This window comes from Micromys minutus, assembly GCF_963924665.1.
Source record: "Micromys minutus genome assembly, chromosome: 14".
Lineage (NCBI taxonomy): Eukaryota > Metazoa > Chordata > Mammalia > Rodentia > Muridae > Micromys > Micromys minutus.
Window position 1 is genome coordinate 25,667,774 of NC_137983.1, and position 18,664 is coordinate 25,686,437.

Consider the following 18,664-nt stretch of genomic DNA (forward strand, 5'->3'; position numbering starts at 1 on the left):
CATCGGGGAAGCATAGAAGCAGTGAGGAGTGCACTGAGGACCTATCAGGGAGCAAGGATATAGGCTTTACAAGCTGACCACAGAGCTAGGACGTCAGGCGACAGGGGCCCATGAATGATGGGACAGCTCTACTGGAGAATTAGTATAGAGCACTGTAACTGTATGACACTTGAAATCATACTGACTTCTGGCACACGACTATTTTATCAAGAAGAATGTTTCAAGATGCGATGGCAGAAATCGATGTGGTTAATCACCTCTGTATCCTTTAGTAAAACACGATCCAGTAACAGAAGGAGCCATATCTAAATTTACTCAGGGATCACCACACAACAACTAAGGCCACAGCCTATGTAAGGTCTCCTTATAACAGGCGGGACACAGTGCAAGCACTCAGTAACCATCCACTAAACTATCCAGTGATTATCCAGATGGGGAGGATTAAGGGCATGGGGAGGGAGAAGCTAGCCAATGGCTAGGCTACAGGATAAATTATCACCAACTAAAAGGGTATTAGAAACTATTAAAATAGAAAATAGCCAGGTAACTTCTAGTTTGAAATATATATATATGACACACACATATATACACACACAGAATTCCATTCGATAGGTCAGTTCATCAGCCATGAAGCAGGTTCAGTGCAGATAAGAACAGCTTAACCAGCAAGGCGAGCTAAGCTAAATGATGAGCCTGGCCTCCGATGTTCATACGTGTTTCCTGCTTTGCACCACTGCTGCCACGCTGGAGAGCTGCCAACGCAGCAAGCAGAGGCATATGTCCTTGAACGGCAATCTCTTCCAGCCCGTTTCTTCTTGGTGACAAAGTCATGAAAGACTCGTGGCACTAGGTCTCACTTGGTGAACATGCAATATTTATCACCAGTAATGTGTTAAGGATAAAGCAATAGCTGCTTTACAGTAACCATAAAATAATAAACAAACCATCAGCTGAAACACCAAAAACTTGACCAATCCTGCACACCAGTTTAAACATGCCGCGATCAAAACAAAAGAAATTTAATGGTTATGGGAAAGAAAATTCAACATGGACAGACAGCTAAGGTGTAAAAATCTATTTTCATAATCACAGAAGGTGGTTATATGAGAAAAGACCAAATATTCACTGAACATTACAACTTTATACACACCAGCCACTCATTAAATTATAAACACCCAAACCTCACCCTCTTAGACTATAAAATCAGCTCCTTGGCGGGACGGTGCTGGACCGGCTTTCTCACCAGCACCAGATGGCTGCTGGGGATAGCTGCAGAAGCCAAGGCATCAGTGAGAGGAACGTCAGACAGAGCACCATGACCACACGGACCTCAGTGCAAAGGGGAAGCACAAATCAGATTAGCTTCAGCTACCCTGCAGGTATGCTGGGTTTCAAGGAACCTGGTAACTACCTAAAGCAGTGGTCCTCAACCTTCCTAATGCTGCGTGCGACCTTTCAATTCAGTTCCTCATGTTGTAGTGAGCCCCCTCCCCCAACCATAAAACTATTTTCATTGCTCCTTTATAACTAATTTTGCTACCCTCATAGGTCATAATGTAAATAGCTGTGTTTTCCAATGGCCTTCGGTGGCCCCTGTGAAAGGGTCATTTGACTTTTCCAATGGTCTTAGGTGACCCCTGTGAAAGGGTCATTTGATTTTTCCAATGGTCTTAGGTGACCCCTGTGAAAGGGTCATTTGACCCCCAAATGGGTCACAACCCACAGGCTCAGAAGCAGTGACCTAAAGCAGTGTCTCCACTAGGCTGGCACTCTGCATGTTCAACATTCCTGAAAGCAGGCTTTTCCGTGATGGTGTTACATGTGTTTTTAATTGCAAACATGGGTGAGCCACATGCCAGTCTTGGTGCTGAAATACAGTATGTGGCTCTGAGGAAACCGGGGCCCCTAGATTCCAGGCCTAAAACGAAGAGTTCAAGCTTCCAAGACAGCCGGAAGCCAGACAAGTGCTTTAAAGAGAGCTTCCTCTGAGCATCATCCCAGGTACCACAAATAGCAAGTGAGAAGCAATTAAAGTTCTGCTGAGTACCCAAGTGGCTTTGGGCAAGTTCCCTTCCCTCCTCCCCCATAAATCTTAGCTTACGTTGAACAGCAGGCAAAGTGTCTGGTAGTTGTAAAAATTAATAAATGAATTCACATAACATGCTTACAACAACTGGTAGATTCAGAAAGTGGCTGTTGCTTACTTTGCTGTGTTTTGGGGGACAGGGTCTTACCACATATATGACCCTGGCTGGTTTCATTTCTGCTGATGCTCACCGCGTGATCCCTACCATGGATAATGTCTACCTTATCTCTCCTAGCTCCCATGCCCCACACTTCATCTGACCCTGAAGGAGGGTAACAGACAAGGTACCAGAATTCTGCTTCAGGCTGTAAAACTTAGAATGTCAGTCAGTACTCCCCTCCTGAAAGCATCAACTTAGTTAAGTACAACAAATAACCAAAGAGAAGCGACTGCTGCTTCCCTTCAAAACACAAGGGAGTTCTCTGGGTTGCTAATTAGATTTCACTTATACCTTAAAAAAAAAATCCTCCTGCCTCAGAAGCCTTTCCAGTAGGAGAGGTTGCCCCACCTACCTCAACCAAACACAGCAGCCTCAAACCAGGATGATTCCTGTCACAGCCTGACTTTCTGTCTTACTAGGGCTGGCAAGTAAATTTCTTTCTCCTCAACTTTACTAGAAGAACAAAAGGGGGAGCAGACAGCAGCTGCTGCCACTTAAGGGAGGAGACAGCAACACAAAAGGCCTTTCACCAGCACATTTCCTACCTCCTAACAGGCCTCCTGCCCGAGTCGCTTTTAAGTTCCTGTTCCTGTCTCAAGATGTCTTAGACCCAGTTCCACGAAGGAAACCGTTCCTAACACAGTAGTCACCGCCCCACTGAGGGCCGCTTGGCTCTTTCTACTCTCCAGCCTACTGTTACCACACCACACAGCTCCCTGCAGTTACGGCCCAGGAGGACCCTCCATATTGTTACCTTTCAGGAACAGGAGAAAATGACAAGTCCTAGGACACACACACACACACACACACACACACACACACACACACTCCTGCATAAAATTAGGAAACAACATTCCTCAGAGTAGGACAAGTAACTACATAATATTAAATGTATTCAAACTTCCAGAACATTCTCCCACTCAATGAGGTCAGCAGTCAGGTTGGCTTGAACTTGAATTCTTTCTGCTTCCACCTCAGAAACAGAATCCACCTCACAGCGGAAGGCCAAGGGCCAACCTCCAGAGGGACAATACCAAATCAGTGACTAAGATGGCCCCATGAAGAGAACACCATGACATTTTCCCCTAAGAGAAAGCCAGTCTGTTCTTAGCCAGGCCTAGTGGTGGAAGCCTGTTGTCGTCTCAGCTACTCCAGAAGTGACCACAGATCACAAATTCAAGGCTGACCTGGGCCACTTAGCAAAGTCTGAGACTACAGCCCATGGCTCAGTGTCTGCCATGGCTCAGGGTAGGTGGGTGGATGGACAGATGAAGAGATAGATGGGTGGATGAAGGTAGGTAGGTGCATACAGCCTTCACTTCCCGTCGACATCATAAATAAGGTGATATCTCTTGTCACAACAGCTAGACTTCCATATTAACTCATTCCAACTTTCCCATGGAAACATAAATTTCAATTCTGAAAACATGATGACAGCCTACCAATAACACAAAACTAATTAGCTTACAATTTGCTCTTACCTCAATAAAAAAACATGGACTCCCCACAAAAGCAGTTAGAACCAGGAACACTCTGAGATGTGTTCCAGTAACAAGCCAACACTGAACCACACCCCTCCAGAAATTGTGCCCCCGGCATTAAATTAACCCACCCACTGTGGAGAAGAGACTCAACCAGCATGCCCAGTAACAAATCAAAAGCATGGGCTAAGTATTCCAACTGACTCACTCAAAGTCTTCAAAATTCAGAAAATAATGTAAGATCGTGGTCCTCAAGCAATGACAGACTTGGGGGACAAGTGAGCTAAGCAATTTGTTCAGCAACATACGGAAGTGTGTATGTGTGTGTGTGTGTGTGTGTGTGTGTCTGTGTGTGTGTGTGTGTGTCTGTGTGTCTGTGTGTGTGGTGTACGTCTGTGAACACAGGTGTGTGTTGGTGTGCAATCACATGATCAAATACTTGAGGGCTACAATCAAGCTCTTCCTAGACCCTCTTCATCTTGATGTCCTGCAATGGCCTCTAAAGGAATTTGGTAGTTAATTGATTTGGCCAGACTGTCTGGTGAGCCAATGAGCTTCAAGGATCTGCCCATCTCTACCCCATCCTTGGACCAGCACTAAGGACTGGATTTACTAGCATGGGTACTGAAGATGCAAACCCGAGTCTACTTAGCATACAATCTCCCTCTCAAGCATTTGCCCAGTCTGCTCCACGAATTTCAAGAGACATCATCAGAGCTAAGGAAATTGGTACTTGGAGAAGACAAGCTTTCCGAGGAGTTTTCCACACAATGCTCTACCCCTGCAAGCCCTCAAGAGGCAGGGTGACCACGAACAAAGGTTGGGATCTGTGAAAGGCTGCTCAGAAAAACATACAGAGATGACTCACCCTCACCTTGAAACTAAGTATTACTGCCCTGAAAAGCGGTTAGCAGAAACAGAAATGAAACTCACAACTGTGTATTTTAATTACATATTTTAGGGCGTTCATAGAACTTTCTTAATTACTACTTTGGTGGGTGTTTGAAACTGACATGGATAAAAAGGAAAAGAATCCTAAACAGATCAAGAATTAGATTGAGGCTGCTGAACTGTTCTCTTGCCTGTAAGCAGAGTACCTGAGGGTGTTGAAATAGTTAAAGCCACTACAAAAACCTGCTCAGATTACTCAATCTTCATGAGCAGCTAGAAGCCAAAGGCAAGAGGCAGACTAGGAAGGTCATGGGTTCTTGGTCTCCAGAGCCAAACAGTTGTCCTAGTTTTTTTTTTTTTTTAAAGCAACTTAGGAGAAAAGAATTTCTTACATGTTACACTTCCAGGTCACACTGATCACTGCGGGAAGTCAGGACACTCCAAGGAAGAACTGAAGGACAAACCCTGCTCTGGCTTATCTCCCATGGCTGCTCAGCTTGCTTGCTTGCTTTCGAAACCCGCAACAAGACCGTCAGCCCAGCGGTGTCAACACCCATAGTGGGTGAGGCTCTCCCAGATCTATCAACATTCAAGAAAATGTCTCCAAAGATAGGACCGCAGGCCAATCAGGTGGAAGGATTTATCAAATGAGGGTTCCTCTTCTCAGTGGACTCCAGTTTGTATCAAATTAACAAAAACAACCGAACAGCAGCTCTGCCCAGGCCCTGATCACTTGGCGCAGTACCATATGGAAGTACACAGGAAGTAGGTGTAGTGGCAATGGGCAAGGAGCACAGAGCTAACCTACTTCAGACAGCCCTTCTCCAGCTTCTCTGCAGTTTAGGGCTGTCTTCTGTGAGGTCCCCAACTCTTCCCAAACTGTCACTACTTTTCTTCATTGGACAAGTATCTTTCTATATTTCTGGACGAATTAAACAACTTGCTGACTTTAGCTCTGTGTGTACGTATGTTCACATCTATGTGTGCGCAAATGAATCAGATATGTATGAAGTTCCTCCATCTCTCTCTGCCTTGTTGTTTAAACGTGGGGGAAAGGGGGATCCATGAGTTCCAGGGACTGAACTCTGGTTGTCAGGCCTTGTGCAGAAACACACTGCAGGCCCTTCATCTTATATCCTGAAACAGGGTCTCTTACTGAACCCAACTTATCTAGGCTGCCCAGAGACTGAGTTCCAACCGCAGCTGTCTCCTGAGAACAGGATTCACCTCTTGCAGCTTGCCTAGCCAACACCTGACCAACTAATCCCTCTCCCCAGTCTTAATCATAGCGTTTCTACTCCATTAAACATTTTTTCCTGAAGAAATGTATCACTTAATACCAAATCTCCTGGCTAGAAATGTACAAAATAACTACATTTATCATCCAACATACGTGTTTTAATACAATAGTCCAAAGTCTAACAAGTACATCACATATACAATTTCAGAAAACTTATACACACATCACCAGATAGGGAGAATATTCCTCTGTAAAACAAGAACCACAGAATAATGACTTAGAAACATTCTAGCTTCATTCTCACTTCTAAATAGAATTATAGTCATGAGTTACAGACTCTCATATGGTAACCAATCTCGCCTCCTAGAATCCTGGTGCCTCCCTAACCTCACCTCCCACTAATTACCACTGAAAAAAAGTCTGTCCTTGCCTGGCCGCTGCATACTGCTGGGTCTATTTCAGAATGTTATTTACCCTGTCTGCTTAGCTGTCTCCTCCTTCTACCCATGTGGCAGCAAGAACAACCTCATTCCTTAAATTTATAGGTGAAAAATACCAGTTTCTAAGTGATTCTTAAAAAAAAAAAAAAAAAGAAACCAATAAAAACTTATTTTCACTAAAGAACAAAAAAAAAAAAAAAAAAAAAAGACAGAGCCAAAAGGCAGCGATCATAATTTAAGTCACGAAGAGAATGCAAATTAAGGCTCAAATTATATTTCTGACTCAACTTTAACTTCTAACAGCTCTTCATAGGCTTTGAAATTTATGTTGAGAGGAGAAAAAAAGGTTAAGAATAACTTCCCAGAAAATCTACAGGAAAAGTATCAATTTAACCTACTCATGAGTATCTTTTTATATTGTTACCGCATGGTATGTTTCTATAGGTTACCACAAATTCTGATTTATATTAGACAGGACACCCCCCCAAAAACAGTCTACTCCAGAAGACTGATTACCAAACACTATTGATTATGCCATTTTCCTGTCTTAAACCAATGGTGAGAAGTCCACGTGAGCGGCAATAGTGAGATATAATCAATTAGGGGAAAGCCCCTTGAGTTAACAAAAAGCATAATTTTAGCAAGCCTGCACCGTTCAAATGATGTTCTCCGACAAAGGGTCTCTGTTCCAGATGCTGTGCACCCTAAGATAGGGTGAATTATGGCTAAGATACTACAGGCTCCTGTTGTTGTCTTAAGTATGGGGTATTACCAAACTTATCAAGGCTTAACATAATAAAAAGGTCTTCGTGGAGCAAACAGATCTGGGAAAGCGCATCAAGGAAACCGAGGCCCACCCAGACCTTCCTCATGCTGAACCACCATTTCCCTCTATTTCCCACACTCAGAGGTCAAAGCCAAAACCTTCATCAATTCACCTACTGCGATTGTTCACTGAGCAGGTTCTGTGCGCTGGGCACGGAAAGGAGCTAGAAGTCGAGGTAAAGATGTCTGCCCTATTAAAGCTCAGGCATTCACTGGAACACTGACTTCTAAGTACAGATCTGTGGGCTCAAAGGAAAACAGTACACACTCAAGAACTAAATACTGGAGAGGGGTGGAGGTTGGGGGAGTAGAGGCTTATTAAGGCGGTGGCAAGCCTTTAATTCCAGCACTCAGGAGGCAGAAGCAGGCATACATCTGAATTTGAGGTCAACCTGGTCTATACAGTGGGGTCCAGGACTGGCAGGGTTACACACAGAGACACCCTGTCTGGAAAAAACAAAAAACAAAAAACAAAAAACCTCGAAGTTTCATTGAACTGTATTCTGGGAAAAAAGTATATTATAGCAAAACACGGCCCCCATTTCCAAAAAACTATTAATAAATCCAACATGTTATTTAATGACTTCCTGACATAAACCTTGATGTAGCCAATCCTTGTACAGAGTGCTTGCCTAGCATGTAGGGTCAATCCCCAATATCACAAAGCATAACAAAACACACTAAAAATCTGAATGTCTTCATCTTATAGATACAACAGTTCATGTTAAGAAGATCCCGACTGAAAAAGGCAGGCTGTGAGGCTGTGATGGTTTGTCTATGCTCAGCCCAGGGAATGGCACTTTTAGAAGGTGTGGCCCTGTTGGAGTAGGTGTGTCATTGTGGGTGTGGGCTTTAAGACCCTCATCCTAGCTGCCTGGAAGTTCAGTATTCTGCTAGCAGCCTGCAGATGAAGATGTAGAACTCTCACCTCTTCCTGCGCCATGCCTGTCTGGATGCTGCCATGTTCCTGCCTTGATGATACTGGACTGAAACTCTGAACCTGTAAACCAGCCCCAGTTAAATGCTGTTCTTTGTGACACTTGCCTTGGTCATGGTGTCTGTTCACAGCAGTAAAACCCTAACAAAGACACCAAGCCAGGTCTTTTCAGTTTAACAGTTCTGCTACCCAACAATGGCCTTCCAAAGCGGGGACAAGGTAAAGCAGAGGATAAAGTAGTTGTAGTGCACAGACGTCTCGGAGTACGCTGCCTAACTTTGCAAGTATGCACTACCCTCTAGAAGGCATGCCAACTGGTGTTGATGGTACTGTAATAGCATGAAAACATCAAATCACAGAACACCCTAACCAGAATGCTTTTCAAGGTTACTACAAAACCACAGTGATGATCTTGATAAAGGTCAGCATCTGTGGTAATCACTTCAACTATCTTTTCCTCATTTTACATACACTTAATCTTTCAGTTCCTCTGGGTCCAGCCTCATGGTTTACTGTGTATCACTTCAGAGAGCAAAAGGACAAAAACGTGTATCCGTACGTATGTCAACGCTGAGCCCTAAGAGAAACCAACTTGGAATTCTGATGCAGAGACAGGAAGAGAAGAGGAAGTAGAGCCAGCGGAAGTGAGGACGGTACTTGCCTGTTTCTTCATCTATCCTGAAAACACCAACGCCAGAGCCATCTCTAATGGAATACCGGATCTCTCCATCTCTCCCGGTGTCCTCATCGTGAGCTGACACGCTCATTACTGAGGAGCCAGTAGGGACGTCTTCCTTCACCACACCCCTCTCCACGAAGCTGGGGAACACCGGAGTGTGTAAGTTCTCATTCACGTCGACAACCTCCACTTCCACATAGCAAGTGGAAGACAGAGACACCGGCTTCCCTTTGTCTTTGGCCCTCACGGTGAGATTATACAGTTGCTTCTTCTCAAAGTCCAGCTGCTGGACAATTCTAACTGCCCCGCTGAGTTTATCCACATCAAAGTGGCCTTCTCCATGGTCCAGGAGACTGTACCTCACCTGGCTGGACTGGCCTACATCAGGATCGTAGGCTTCTAACCACATGATGATGGTTCCTTCTGGTAGGTCTTCTCGAACTTTCACAGAGTAATTGGGTGGAATGAACCTAGGTGGGTTGTCATTAACGTCATCTAGTGATACTTTCAGAAGCACAGTGGAGAACAGCGAGGGCTCTTCTGTGGCTTGGTCCCTGGCCTCAATCTTTAGGTAATGCACACGCTGCACTTCACGGTCCAAAGGCTGGATAATTTTCAACACGCCAGTCACCCTGTCGATTGAAAACTTCTCTGTATCCGTGAGAATGGCGTATGTCACATGTCCGCTGGGACCCAGGTCTTTATCAGTGGCTTCAACCTGGATGATTTCACTATTTACCTCCTTGTTTTCACTCACTTCAACAAAATAGCTCTCCTGTAAGAACTCGGGCGCGTTGTCATTGGCATCCAGAACTGTGACATCCAGAAGACGCCAGGCAGCCCTCTGGGGTATACCAAGGTCATACACGGTGATATTCAGTGTGTATTTGTCCGTTACCTCACGGTCAAGTGGAGAAAGGACTTTAAGCATTCCCGTGTCCATACCAATAGTAAAGCAACTATCATCATTCCCTCCGGAAATAGTGTAGACAAGTTTCCCATTGAAGCCAGAGTCAAGGTCAGTAGCATTCATGAACAGAATACTGGCACCCACTGGGAGGTTCTCCTTTACCTCAATTCCAGTTGGAAGAGAACCCCTAAACTGTGGGGTATGGGCATTGACGGAGTGAGAATCAAAGGAAACATCCTCCACGTCCTCCTGATGGTGTAACTTATTCGCCTGCAGGAGTTTCTCTGCCAACATCTTGGCAACACCGGTCTCTTCACACTGCAAGTTTACTGGCTTCTGAACGGCAGCCACTGTTAGGTTGATATATAACGGTGTGGCAAAATTTTCCCCATCTGTAGCTGTGATTCTCAAACTGTGGAAAGAAACCTTTGCGCCCAAGCCATCCATGAGCGAGTGCTTTAAGAACAGTACACCCGAGCTGGGGTTCAAGCCAAACAATTCCAACTCGTTCCCAGCTTCGATCTGGTACCGGACCAACTGTAGCTCATCAGCATCAATAGCAGAGACCGTGGTTATCTGCTCCCCTACACCTAGGTCTCGGGGAATTGTTCCTTCACAGTTTATCTTCTCAAACAGGGGGGTGTTGTCATTCAGGTTGTTGAGAGTAATTGTGGCGAGGACTTCCACTTCCCGGCGGTAGGGCAAGCCCCAGTCGGAAGCACGGATCCTCAGCGTGTAGACCCGGGGCATCAGTTCATAGTCCAGATTCTCAGAGGTACTCACGGTCCCCGTGAAGTGGTCAATGACAAATGGCACATGATTTAAGTTTGCAATGCTGTAAGTCACATAGCCATTCTCCCCCTCGTCGGGGTCGACCGCGCTCACCCTCATGACAGCTGTACCGACGGGAGCGTTCTCATCAAAGGATGCTTTGTACGCAGCCTGTGTAAACTCGGGGGGGTTGCTGTTTGTACCTAAGACTTTGACCATGACTTTGGCGGAGGCTCTTCTGTCACTTGTTGTGACCTCAAGTTCAAAGTGGGATGTGTGCTGCCTTTTAATTGGTTCTAAAATGGAAATGAGACCCGTGTTGTGATTTAAACCGAACTTAGGTTTTCCAGGAGTGCTTTTAAAAACATACCTCAAATGGGAATAACTAGGAATGACTTTGAGCAGGACCACAGGTGTATGTGGAGGGGCAAACTCGCTGATCTCAGCTCTGTAAACATCCATTTCAAATTTGACGGGGCCAGCTTTGAACTGGGGAGAAATGACGTGAATTACTTTCACGGGGGAAAACTGCGGAGGAGTCCCTTTGTCCTTAGCCTGCACCGTCAGGTTGTAGCCATAAGGATGGCTGTCCCAATCGATGACCCCGACGGCTTTTACTTTGAATGCTTTACTCCCTGGGAAAGACCTCACAGTCTTAAACTGCTGAAGGTGGTCACCAGCTACAATGCTCAAAGACGCTATCTCCCCGTTGGCACCCTGATCACAGTCCTCCACGGTGATAATAGCATATGTTGGGTCCTTGTCCAGCTCGGACGGCGATAACGTCACTGCGGTGATGGTGGGCGCGCACTCGTTAGCCTGTTCCACGTGAACCGTCAGCTTGGCCAGGCTGCTGATCCCGCTGCTACCGTAGAGCTTCATTCCCCGGTCCACAGCCAGGATCTCCAGCTCATAGAGCTGGGTCTCTAGGAAATCAAGCCTGCCAGTCAAAACAACCACGCCGCTGGTGGGATGGATAGCAAACATGTCAGTTCTGTCTTTAAAACTGTAGTAAAATTCACCGTTGGTTCCAATATCCGCATCCGTGGCACTGACCCTTGCGATACTGGTCCTTATGGCTGTATTTTCCGGCAAAGAGACGCTGTAAGAGGTGGGCGAGAACAGTGGCCTTAAGTCATTTGTATCCAGTACTTGCACCCTAACCTTTGCTCGGGCCTCGGCATTGGTGACTCGTTCAACTGCTTTGATGATCAGTGTGTAATGGTCTCTCACTTCTCTGTTAAGGATGGCGGTATTCCCTCCTTTGGTTCTTATCCTTAGAAAGCAAAAGTCTCCGAGAACATACTCTTCCGCTTTGAACAGGTTTTCACTGTCTCCTGAGATGATTTTGTACCTTATTTCCCATGAGGGGTCTAAGATGTAGATACCCATTTTTCTAGGGTGGCCAACATAGGTTTTTGCTGCCGAGTTTTCGTGCACAGTGACATTGTACTGGAAGTGTGTAAACTGGAGAGAAGGGGTTGGTTCAAGTCTTTGGCTTCCATCACTATCTCCAAAATGCTGGAGAAAGAGGAGCAGAAGCAGAAGCAAGGCCAAGTGTCTCCCCATTGTTTAACTCTTGGCCACCTGTAACAGAAAAAGAAAGGAGTATCACTCAGGGGGGAAAAGAATATAGTGTAAATTTAAGCCTTACATACTAAGCATTTCCCACACAGAATACGAGTTTCCCAACATAAACTCTGTCTGACAGCCATCTTTTTCTTATTACTAATTTCATGTACACAGGTGCACACCAGGAAACAGGTCCTCTGCAAGAGCAATTCTCTTCTTAACCACTGAGCCACTTCTCCAACTCTGAATTTTATTGTTAAAACTTAAATCTTCAGGCCAAACACAAACATCAGTTTTTGAAAAAGCATGCAATGAATAGTGTATGCCTCCCTCTTACACTCCAGGAACAACATCCTCAAAATCATATGAACTTAATTTTATGGGAGGAAAAAATAACTTCATGTAATGCAGGCGGGCCTCAAATTCACTACGTAGTCAAGGATGAACTTGAACCCCTGGTCCCCTTGCCTTATTCTCCCATTGCTATGATAGGCATGTTTCACCAGGCCTGGGGAGTTTATAAACGTGTGCTAACACAGGATTGTAAACATGCAAAGTCTCTAAGAAAACGTCCGAAACAGTGCTTTCACGGGACTGTATACAATGGCAGCTTGTAATCTGATTACAAAATTTATCCTGAAATTATTTCTTCATAAAACAATGAAGCTCATTCCCCACAACAATTCGATACTGTGTCATTCAGTACTACAAAGCCATTTGAAGGCATTGCAGTAACTGGGACCATCAGATTTGTAGTAAAGTTTTCTAGACACCAACCTGAGCATACAGTCAAAGGATATCCCACCCTGAATATTGACATTTTATCTATCATCACTGTTGGAGGGTCTGGCATCTTCAGAACTCCTAACAAGCTGTCACCCAGGGGTCCCCAGTGAAAGGACCTATACATACACAAAGGCTGAGCCACCAAAGCATCAAAGCAAGGCCAGGAGAATGAAGACCTGCAGGAAGGGCAGAGAGGCTGAGGAGGGAAAGGCGAGGTTTGAACAAAGGGTGGCCTTTAACAAGTGGGAAGGTAGGTCAGGCCCACGGGGCTGAGATCTGGCCAGAGAATAGGGCTCTCTTCCAACCAGCTGTTCTTTCTCATGCCAGGAAATTCATCTTGAGGAAAAAAAAAAAATCAATGCGCTTTCACAACCCCCAGTGCTGACAGGACAGGACAGAACTGTGTCCTTTGCAAAGTAACCCTCTGATTAATATGCACAAATTGTAAAGTAGTTGCAAAGGTGAAAGAGAAGGCAGACTGGAGGGCTGGCTTGACAGCCCAGCAAAATTAGTATGGCAACATTAATTTACAGTATCTTAACTCAGCCACTGCCAGCTTGCCCCATTAGTCATTTGATTACAGGGGTAAAGAGGAAAACTGATATGCCTAAAGCAATTAGGAGCTTAACTGATACTGAATCAAGTTCGAGTTGGGCACCCTAACTTGCTCTGCAGCTTTCACGCCTTCCCCTCAACAGATAAGTCAGGAAATCAAAGAGATCTCTGACCTACAGAGGGATAAGGATGATTTAACAAAATAAGAACATCTCCCAAAAAACGACCAGAATTTGAGTGGGGTTAAAAAAAAAAAAAAATCCTAGAAGTTTAACAAAGAGAAAGGAAGGAAGGAAGGAAGGAAGGAAGGAAGGAAGGAAGGAAGGAAGGAAGGAAGGAAAGGCAGCAGGCAGGCAGGCAGGCAGGCAGGCTGTAAGGTCATACTATGGGATATCACTGTTTTCTGTATGTAAGGATTAAGGACGGCAAATATCATAATCCAAGCACATCTGAAGTATGACTATATAAAAGTACATGGAAGAAAAAAAATGATTTAAAGACCTTCTACAAAAAAATGTTGCTGAACAGGTGTGCTGTCCTTAAAAGCACATTGTTTTAAGAGACAGTGTTACTACAATCCACTTTACAATGAACAACTACGTTACTACCGGAAGCACTTCAAGATGTTTGCTTAGTTCTACATCTAAGATATTATGCAGCCATCAAAAATAAGACAGCATTCAACATACTGATGTGTAGAAATACCTAGAGAAATGGGCTAGCAAAACTAAGCTGATCTCAGTTATGTTTGCCAGAGGAGGGAAGAAATATCTGTGTGTATGTATACGTGTACGGGTATGCTCAAAAAGGAGGAAATTTCCTGATAGATAGTAATTGATACTATTGGGAGGGAGAAGAAACAGGCAGACAGGGAGATACATTCATTTGTCCTGCACTGTATTTATTGTGTGTGTGTGTACACTGTATGAATTGTGTGTGTGTGTGTGCGCGCGCGCACGTGCGTGTGCGTTTGTCATATGCTTGCTCTTTTAATTTTTTTAATCCTTCAACAAATATTTAACGGTCATCCACTGTGAGGCAGGTACACCTCTAGATGCTAAGAATTCAAAGTGAACCAAACTCTCCACTTGGTGGATGGATGGGTGATGTGCTTCCTGGTAAAGCAAACAAGCTGTCAAGAGCCCCACTGGATGATGGGTAAGGGGTTCAGAGGAGGCACACAGTCAGAGACTGCACTCACACAAGTGACATTTCTGGGAAGTAATGCCTGGGTTCTCTAGGACACAGTGGGACTGGAAAAGCCAGGGGCAAAGGCTGGGAGAGAAAGGATCATGGAGCGTTTTACTACACCATCATCTTACATTTAGAGAGTATTTGAAGCGTTTCTGCACCAGCACAGCACATGAGCACGTTACTAAGGAAGTAGCAACGGCACACACTGAAATCTGATGTCTTATGATTAGACTGGAACTATGTCTTGAAAAGGACCACAGTGTCATCTCCCACAAATCACAGAAGCTACAATCGTAAATTCCCAATGCTGACACTGGCCTCATCCCAACCTCAACTGAGATCCTGTCAGTTTCTCCACAACCAGCTAGTTCCCTCCACTGCTTTTCCGTATGATGCTCTGTGGAAGGAGGCCCACAGGTGGCCAACGCTTCTCAGGCGGAGAGAATGACACTCCCCGTGCTTAGAGTTCTGAGGTTAATTTGTCCATTCTTACCATTTATGTATTTACTCAACCACATTTAATGGCCCAGTATTTTACTCCCAATAAAATGAGAAACTACAGGAACATGTGGTCGCTCACTGAGGAGTCCCTCTGGAATCTGTGTGGGGAAATGCAGGCAGAATGGGAGAGAATCCCCAATCAGAAGCTGCTACAATAAGTCAGGGAAGAAGTCAGGGAACTTAAACCATCATAGGAGCGGGGAGAAGTGGCCAAAGTCTGGGCCTATCCAAGATCCCCTGGTGAACGGAAGGGAAGAGACAGAAAGGAACATAAAAGTAACAAAGAGGTCAAGAACTCTGCCCAGCAAGGAGGACAGAATATAAACAAGAGGAATGGGAGACAGGGAGAAGGAAGATAGATCCTGGGTCTGGAAATGGGATTCAGCAGGTCAGGTTACCACAGAATGTTCTGACTGCTGCAGTTTAGAGAGTCCTTCCAGAGTGCCTCCCACTCTCCCAAGGTAATCTGTGGCTTGTCTGGTGGCGACCTCCCCTCCAGGAAGATGGAGTCATTAAGTGACGGGTGAGGTCTAAAGAAACAGATACTTCACTGGACACACACATGGTTGAAGGGGCTATTAGGACCCCACTCGTTTCCCGGGTCACCTTCCCCTTCTCCCCCACCTCTCCGCTTCTTAGTCACCAGTAGTTACCATAAGGTCAACAGACCTTCTCCACAAATTCCCATCTTGATGTCTACCCCAAGGCAGGACCAAAGAACAGGGCCAACTGATCACGGATGGAAACAGTAAGAGTCAAATTAAACCATTCATTTACCTCAGCAACTTACAGAGGCTATAGTTAGGCAAATAAAGCCCACAGAGTGGGCAGGTGTGGCAAGTGGGAGGGACCCAGCCTGGAGGCACCGATCTGAGGAATCACCCAAACAAGGAAGACAGCTAGGAGAAGGAAAGGAGTCAAGGATGGAGCCTTAATCAAGACAGAGGCATTAGGAGAAGAAACAGGCTAAAGGGGTCAAAGTAGCAGCTGAGTCAAACAGGGAAACCAAGAAATAGAGCAGGTATCAAGGAACTCCTGATACCAGTATCTGTGAGGGCTTAAAGCCCAACATCAAGACGTGGGCGTGTCCTGTGCTCGCCAGTTATGATCCCCGCCCAGTACCAGAGAGGGCCTGAGTCCCCTCCCAAGTCCTCAGTCATAAGAGAAATCCCAACTGATAAACAGTACAGCTGTCCCCTCACCGTGGAGAGAGCCAACCACACTGTGCCTGCCACATCTTCTCAGGGTCCCCAACCTCACCCTTGCCCCCCATCCATAACCAACCCACATGCTCCAAAGGACACAAATGGGAGTAACTTTCTGGACCATACTGACCAACATTTACAGCTTTTCTCTCTTTTTAAAATGTATTTAGTGACTATTCCTCGTGTGCATGGGTGTTCCGCCTGCATATCTGCCCAGTGCAGTTTGTGCACGCAGGGACTGCAGAATCACAGAGGCGTCGGATCCCCTGGCACTGAAGTTACAGACAATTGTGGGCTGCCGTGTGGGTGCTGGGAATCAATCAAACAAGATCTTAACTCTTGTGCTATCTTTCCAGCCCGATTTTTTTCTTCTTCAAACTCCGAGTTTACTGACAGAACACCGCTATAATTAGGTTAAATTACTAAGTACAATCATATAAATTTTTAATGGTCCACTTTTCGGGGCTATTATTAGCCCTACAGAGGTATTCATGAACTGCAAATTCAGGTTTCATTTTAAAATGTCATAATCAAACTCTAGCTATTGCTCTATGCAAGACAAACAGTACAACTATGGGGGAGGGTGGGGGAGGGGCCAGTTCCACCATTTTGCCTAAAAAGTTTACTACCCAAGTGTTGTACTTACGAAAACTAGACTCCAACAGTCATCTCAGCACAGAGTTACCCTTTGATATTTAGAAGGCAGTTACGGGGCTTGAACTCATAATTGAATTGGGACGTCTAATTTCTATCTTCCAAAGTGAAAACAGAACGTGTCCTCAGCCTGGAATTCCCTTAAACAACTTTAGTATAGATTTCTAAAATCCATACCTACACTAGAAAAAGGAAGTAACTTTTCTGGTAAAAAGTAAGATATTAAAAACCCTCATGTTTCTTCTTGAGGATTTCATGTCAAATGGTCCAATTACTGAGAATGCACAGTCTTCATGAACAGAAAACCAGCATCTGTGCACAGAACATGGCTCATAACTGCTGAGGGCAATAGTATCTCCTGAAATGTATCTGTTTTTCTGATTCATCCATTTTCACCTGACACTGTAAGATTTAGAAGCGGTTCCTCTGCTTCAGGGCTAGAACTTCTTAAACTCATGAATTCTGCCTAACGCCAAGACATCTGAGAGGCAGCTGCCCTCAAACACGAAAGTGGTCATTTTTGTCCTCTACATGACTTTCTTGTAACTAAACCTGTCATTCCAGCAGAAGCTAAATAAAAATACCCAAGATTAAAGTGCACTGTGCCCCTACCCAGGTCCCTACACTCTCAGAGTCAGCAAGTGTCACTGTGGCCTTAATTTGCTTAATTTACTGTCACTTTTTGGGGTGTTTTAGTTTTTTTTTTTTTTTTTTTTTTTTTTTTTTTTTTTTTTTTTTTTTTTTTTGGCTGAAGATGGGACCCAATGTATCTTACCTGCTGTAACACGTGTGTGTGCTGAGTGTGTGTGTGGCGTGATGTTGGTGGGAGTCAGAGGGTAACTTGGTGTTGAGTGCATGTGGCGTGATGTCCACGGAAGTCGGAGGGTAACTTCAGGAGTTACTTACCGCCTTCCCTGTGTGTGCGCTCTAGGAATCAAGCTCAGAATATCAGGTTGTTTTACCCACTGATCCATTCTCACTAGCCCCAAAGTAAAACTTAAATGCACTCTCGTTCTAAGAAACGTAAACATGTTTTTTGATGATCTCTTAATTCACTGTGTACGTGAGTGTGTAGGAACCAGGCTATTACGATTACGAAGGTGACTTTTCTAGTTGACATAAAAGTCCAGACGGTAAGTATAGGGCACAGGTGCCAAGGCTGAGAAGGCATCCTTGGGTTCACGTCTTCCTTTTTACCCCTCTCTTCTTGGCTGGGGCCATCACAATCTAGGCTGCTTGGTCCCTATTTGTCACACCCAGGTTCCAGGACAAACTTTGCCCGCAGAAACAGGCTGTCCACCTCGTGTTTAAAGCCACCATCACCTAATGTGTTTTTTCTCTGCAGACAGAAATAACTTACATGATGCTTTGGAACAGTAAGCAGCAATTAGCATGGTTACTTCTTCCACTCCCAAATTACCGTGGCTCAGTAAGAGCCAAATTATGCTCACTGTGCACTGGGGCACACAGGCACCTCACTAAAATGGCAGGTCGGGGAGGGGAAAGTGCCACGCAGAGCAGAAGGGGAAAGTCTGGGCCAGGATGGCTGAGAGACTGCCTGACACCCTGACTCCATAAAACTCTGCATCTTTCTGTTGCTCTGGAGCTCAGCCTTCAACAACCCCTCCTGTCCTGCTGAGCCTATAAACACAGGTTCCTCCCTACTTAAAAATAAACGGCTCTCCACACTGCATTTCCTTTAAAATAACACCCTTATTTTTCTTACCTTGGAAAAGATCTCAATAAAAAGTACTTTCTCAGCATGTCACTGACTGCT

General features: G+C 45.0%; 1 protein-coding gene across 1 annotated transcript in view; it reads right to left on the reverse strand.

The window, feature by feature from the left end:
• FAT1 (FAT atypical cadherin 1) overlaps positions 1 to 18,664 on the reverse strand; it is a 112,940-nt gene that overhangs the window by 89,054 nt on the left and 5,222 nt on the right. Inside the window, exon 2 of the mRNA XM_080928453.1 lies at positions 8,722 to 12,007. Within this exon, the coding sequence (XP_080784579.1) occupies positions 8,722 to 11,989 (3,268 nt within the window). The 5' untranslated portion in view covers positions 11,990 to 12,007. The remainder of the gene's footprint in view (positions 1 to 8,721; positions 12,008 to 18,664) is intronic.